The sequence below is a fragment of the Chrysochloris asiatica genome, unplaced genomic scaffold (assembly GCF_000296735.1).
Source record: "Chrysochloris asiatica unplaced genomic scaffold, ChrAsi1.0 scaffold00163, whole genome shotgun sequence".
NCBI classification, from domain to species: Eukaryota; Metazoa; Chordata; class Mammalia; order Afrosoricida; family Chrysochloridae; genus Chrysochloris; species Chrysochloris asiatica.
The window spans coordinates 5,353,498-5,359,445 of record NW_006408681.1 but is presented as its reverse complement, the minus strand read 5'-3'; the positions used below and the strand labels follow the sequence as shown (position 1 = coordinate 5,359,445).

Here is a 5,948-nt window from a genome sequence, read left to right as displayed (position 1 = left end):
TATTGCAAGTTGAGGCTTGAATTTCTTCCTCAGTTCTTTCAGCTTGGAAAATGCTGAGCATGTTCTTTCCTTTTGATTTTCTAACTCCAGGTCTTTGCACATTTCATTATAATACTTAAATTTTGTCTTCTAGAATTGTGCTTTAAAATTTTTCTGTTCAGCTCTTGGATTTCTTCATTTCTTTCATTCACCTTAGCAAATTTCAGAGCCTCTTCTGACATCCATTTTGTTCTGTTTCTTTCCTGTCTTTTTTTTTTTTTTAAGGTAAAAAACCTACTTTTATGTTGTTAAATAAACAAACATTGAAAATGCTCAAATCCAAAATCATAGAAACTTTAGTTATTCCTATTTTCCTTTCTTCACGTATTACAGCTTTGTTGCTGTTTGTTGTGAAATGCCTTTGAGTTGGTTCTGACTCATTAGTGTGACCCTGTACAGGGTTTCCTAGGCTTTTAAAATCTTTGTGGGAACAGAAAACCTCATCTTTCTCCCACAGAGTGTGTGGCAGGCTTGAACTGTGGACCTTGTTTTCAGTCCAGGACTTATCGTTTTGAGCAGTACAACTCAAACCAACCAAACCCATTGCCATCAACTTGCTTCTGACTCATAGTAAACTTATAGGACAGAGTAGAACTGCGCATAGGTTTTCAAGGCTATTATAAATCTTTATGGAAGCAGACTGTCATTGTCTTTCTCCAGCTGGTGGCTTCACACTGTGGCCCTTTGGTTAGAAGCCAAGCACTTAACCACTGTACCACTGGAACTCTTGCAAGAGTCATAGTGATCTATTCTGACTCAAACTTTCTAGTTGCAATCTTGGTAAGTTATTTAACTACAGAACCTTGTTTCTCTCATACTTTATAAAACAATGCTATATGTCTGACCACTGTGGGTTAATGCGCTGAATTCTAAGGTCGGTTTTAACCACAAGATTGACAGTTCAAGCACACCAGCTGCTCCTTGGAAACCCTATACAGTGTCTCTATGAGTTGGAACCAACTCAACGGCACTTAACAACATAGTAATAATAATAAAATTAAGTAATTTAATTAAATTGATAAATAAATCAGTCCTGGTGTGGTACTGCAGGAAAATGCACTGTACTACAAGGTCAGCAGTTCAGACTCACCAGCCATTTCTCGGGAGTCCTACACAGGGTTGCTGTGAGTTGGCACCAACTCAACGGCACTTAACAACAACAACATTGTAATGATTATTCCTCAACTAATTAATTATATACTGAGCTCAATAATTTAATGCTGAATTATTCAAGGATTGTGGGTAAATTTTCACTTATATTGAAGGATCTATATTACGATACAACTACCACCATCTCTTTTGTAGTACAGAGTCTATGAGAGCTGGGAGTGTCTGACATTTAGCAGGCACTCAAATAGTGTTGAAAGGATGATGTACACACCATGTATTGTCTTAAAGATACATTTATCTTTAAAAATAATAATGAGAGCACTAGTAGCTATCTTAGGTAAATATAAGTTGTCAGGTACCCTGCTAAGCATTGATATATTATCACATTTTAATAGAGACACCAATTCTATGAGTTGATTTAGGATACTTAAGGTAAAAAGACCCTATACAGGTCGCTATGAGTCAGAACCAACTGGATGGCACTTAACAACAAAATATTTAAAATTTGGGTTTATCAGTTGCCGTAGTTTTACACGAATAATGCACATTATGCTTTTTTTTTTTTTTTTTTTTTTGCTAACTTACCAACCCCCTCACAGCTAATTTCCTGTGAATGCTATGTGCAGGCATAATATATGTATACATATTTACATGAACATGCCATATATAAAAACATGGTCATTATTATTGCAAGGTAAATAAAGATTATTGTCACTCTTTACTTTCTACTGGCACATATAATTATTTCTGTGATTTTATAAACCTTAACAGTATAGTAGGTAGTAATAAGATTTTAAAATGCAGTGACTATGTATATTTTTAAGAGGAGCTGGTGGGATAGTGAGTTAAGCATTGGGCTGCTAACATCAAGATTTGTGGGACAGACATACCGACTACTGCACCTAAACACAAAGATGATACTGTCTGTTCTCATAAATATTTAGAGTCTTAGAAACCCTGAGGAGCAGTTCTACTCTGTCCTATAGGAGCTCTGTGAGATAGAATCTACTCAATGAGATAGGTGTTGTTTGTTAGGGACTTTTGCTTGTTACAGGAACTTTAAATGTACTAGCTATGTCTGCTTCCATAAAGCTGCCCATCAATGGCAGGGAGCCGTGGAAACCCCATGAGGCAGTTCCACTCTGTTCTGTCCTGTCACTCTGAGTTAGGAATGACTGGATAGAAGCAAGTTTGCTTTCTCTGTTTAGTTTTGTTATGAATTTTTAATTTTCTATGTATTGTACACATTTTCATGATGTTAAAACTATATTCATTTACTTTTGTAGCACAATGCTATTGAGAATTATGAATGATCAACTAATGTTTCTGGAAAGAGCATTTATTGATCCTTTAGGGTTACCAGACAGGCCTTTCTACAGGTAAGAAAAAAATTTTTGACGTCACAAATTAATTTGTATTGGTACTGTGAAGAAAACAACACTATTGATTCCTTGAAAACAAATAGAAAATTTCAAAATATGTGTAGTAAATGATATGTTGTCCCTTTGTATGATATATTATGATTCTTATCTATTTTATTTTTAGTATTTATGTCTTACTTCTTATTATAAAAAAAAGTGGTTATTGTACATAATATAGAAAATCAATAAAATCGCAGGAATAATAATCATCTCCTTAGGCCCGCCACTCATATATAAAACTTTATTTCTATTTTGGTATATATCATTTTAGCTCCTTTTCCCTTTTATGTATATAAACATGGAGTCCTGGTGTGGCATTGTACATTAAGTACTGGACTGCTAATCACAAGATCAGTGGTTAAACCCACCAGCTGCTCCTCAGAAACCCTACACAGAATTGCTGAGTCCACCAACTTGACAGCACTTTACAACAAAAATAATATATAAACGTATATTCATATTAAGGAGTCCTGGTATGGCACTGTAGGATAAGCACTGAACCACAAGGTTAGTTTGAACTGCAAGGTAGGTGATTCAAACCCACAAGTGCTTCCTCAGAAACCCTATACAGGGTTGCTATGAGTTGGAACCGAGTTGGCAGCACTTAGCAATACCAACATGTGTATTAAGGAGTTGTGGTGTGGCGCTGTAAGATAAGCACTGTTCTGCCAACCACAAGGTTGTCGGTTCAAAATCAGCTGCTACTCAAAAATCCTTTACAGAATTGCTATGAGTCTGAACCAACTCGATGGTACTTAATAACAGACAAGAATACATATAAAGAAGCCCTGGTATGGAACTGTTGGATAAGCACTGGAATGCTAACCAGAAGGTTGGAGGTTCAAACCCACCAGCCATTCCTCAGAAACCCTATAAAGGGTCATTGTGAGTCGAAACTGACTCGACAGCACTTAACAACAACAACAAATGTATTTTAAAAACTGTATAATACTTTATTTACTCATTATCTAAATATTAACTAATAAGTATTTTATAGACTCATCTTTGGAGATGGTTGAACTTGGAAGCTTAGTTGACAAGTGACACATGAAATAACACAGTTAAGGAGTATACAATCCAGGGATTTCAGAGTGCTTTTGTTTTTCTCATATATTACTTGGACAACTAATAAACAACAAACTGTTTGTGTCAACAGGCATATTATCTACGCTCCAAGCAGCCACAACAAATATGCAGGGGAGTCGTTTCCAGGAATTTATGATGCTCTGTTTGATATTGAAAGCAAAGTGGACCCTTCCAAAGCCTGGGGAGAAGTGAAGAGACAGATTTCTATTGCAGCCTTCACAGTCCAGGCTGCAGCAGGGACTCTGAGAGAAGTAGCCTGAAAGGGTTCTGCACAGAGCCTAGAGCCCTTATTGAGTTGATGGAAGAACTGTGGAAGAACCACCATGGACGTATTGATAGACACATTTACTTCTGTATGAATAAGTCTACATGTGTGTGTATTACATTGATATATGTATTAATCTAAGCATTCCCTTTTCTTCTCCCTATGGATCCAAATAAGTGAACAGTTTCTATTCCATAATTATAGAAAGTAATTTTAAATTTGAACTAGGTGTTAAAACTAAAGAGAAAAGCCTAATATAGTAAAATTCTTATCAGTGAATCAAGTCTAACAAAGGCCATGTAAACAAATTCATGTAGTTTCACATACAGCAAATGCCAGCGTGTGATAGAGAACAGGGGGCAAAATGCACAAAGCTGCTCTAACCCAGAGACCCCAGGCCCTGCCTTGTCTGGCCACCCATGACTGAGTGTCCTTGTATTAGCACAGCAGTTGAGAAGTTGTGGTCTAATCACATTTCTAGTAAAAAGAGTTACTTTATGCCTTAAGGGATAATTGGTTTTTTAAATTAAGAAATGTATAATTTCTTCAAATAGGTACATATACATGCATATATATACACACAGACTCAATGTCACTTAGCAACAGCAGCAACAACAAATATCTACAGATATGTATGTGTATATAAAATATATATGTACAGTGAAAAAAAGTAATAAAATGAACATTTGTAAACCCAGTAGCCAGGTTAAGGAATAGAACATAACCAGTATCTTTGGATCCTCCATGTACTGTTAACCAATTGTGCCTTCCACCTTCCTCTTCACTCAGTGATAACCACTTTTCTAGAATTATAGGTTTCTCTTTCCTATGTCTTTCTTATCATTTTACCTCATGTGGCTGTATCACCTACAGAATTTTGGCATTGTGTAGCTTTTGAACTTTTTATAAATAAAATCATACTATGTATATTTTTCTTGATTGCTTTACTCACCATTCAAGGTTTATCCAGGTTACAGACTTCATTTCATTAATATAAAGTGTTCACTTAAAGAATATAGCATTTATATGTCAGGATCCAAACAAGAGAATGAACCCATGCAGTAAGTTGAACAGGGAAAAATAAAGTAAACAGTAATTAATTAAAACAGAATTGGAGCAATGGGAGATGTAGAGAGATACAAGGAGTAGCAACCAACCACCACTGTTAGAGCTGAAATAAAGCAGATATGGGTGCACCCTCAACAAATAGCAGAGAAGTTGCATTTGTTTTCTGTTTGTTTGCTTTTCTAACTTTACTACTGATGCTGCTGCAATAATATCTCATTGTTGTTTTGACTTGCATCACTCTAATGGCTAGTGATTGTAAAAATTTCTTCATACATTTGTTGCCCTCCTGAATGCTCTCTTTGGTGAGTGCCTGTTCATGTCCTCTGCCCTTTTTTTTAATTGTGTGCTTTTTCTTGTAGAGGTGTTGCAGTTTTCTATAAATTTTTGAGATGAGTCTTTTGTCTGATACGTCATTGAAAAAAATTTGTACTAGTCTATGGGCTCTCTTTTTACTCTTGGTGAAATCTTATGATGCACATAGGTATATAATTTTTAGTAGATCCCAGCAATGTATTTTGTCTTCTGCTATTAGTGTGTTTTTAGTGGAATATGGTACTATATTTATGCCATGTATCAGAGTCTCTAAGTTTGCATCTATTGTTTCATTGGTGATCTTTATAGTTCTAGGTTTTACATTGAGTTTGTTTTGTATATGGTGTGAGATATTGTCTTGCTTCATTTATTTGCAAGTGAGTTTCTAGTTTTGTCAACACCATATGTTGAAGAGACTACCTTTTCCCCATTTAATGTGTTTTGGCACTGTGTCAAAGTGCCGGGGGTCCTATGTCGGGGTCCCGGCTCAACAAAGGAGTGCCCGGACGACGAAACGTTGGGTTTTAACGTGAGAGGGAAATCTGGTAGGCGAAAGAAACAGATTAAATTCAAAGAAGACAGACACACATGTTTGATGCAAGCTGTCAAGCAAGCTAGCATAGCAGGACGAGCATTGCCTCAGTCTT

At 36.1% G+C, this 5,948-nt stretch overlaps 1 protein-coding gene across 3 annotated transcripts in view; it reads left to right on the top strand.

Moving 5' to 3' along the window:
* Positions 1-3,925, top strand: part of FOLH1B (folate hydrolase 1B) — a 66,696-nt gene extending 62,771 nt beyond the window's left edge. For 2 of the 3 annotated variants that reach the window (XM_006871212.1, XM_006871210.1), the window contains 2 exons: positions 2,436-2,528; positions 3,727-3,925. In XM_006871212.1, coding sequence (XP_006871274.1) covers positions 2,436-2,528; positions 3,727-3,916 — 283 coding nt within the window. In that variant the 3' untranslated portion in view covers positions 3,917-3,925. The remainder of the gene's footprint in view (positions 1-2,435; positions 2,529-3,726) is intronic. The other variant, XM_006871211.1, reaches the window with a different exon arrangement.
* The last annotated feature ends 2,023 nt before the right edge of the window (positions 3,926-5,948 follow it).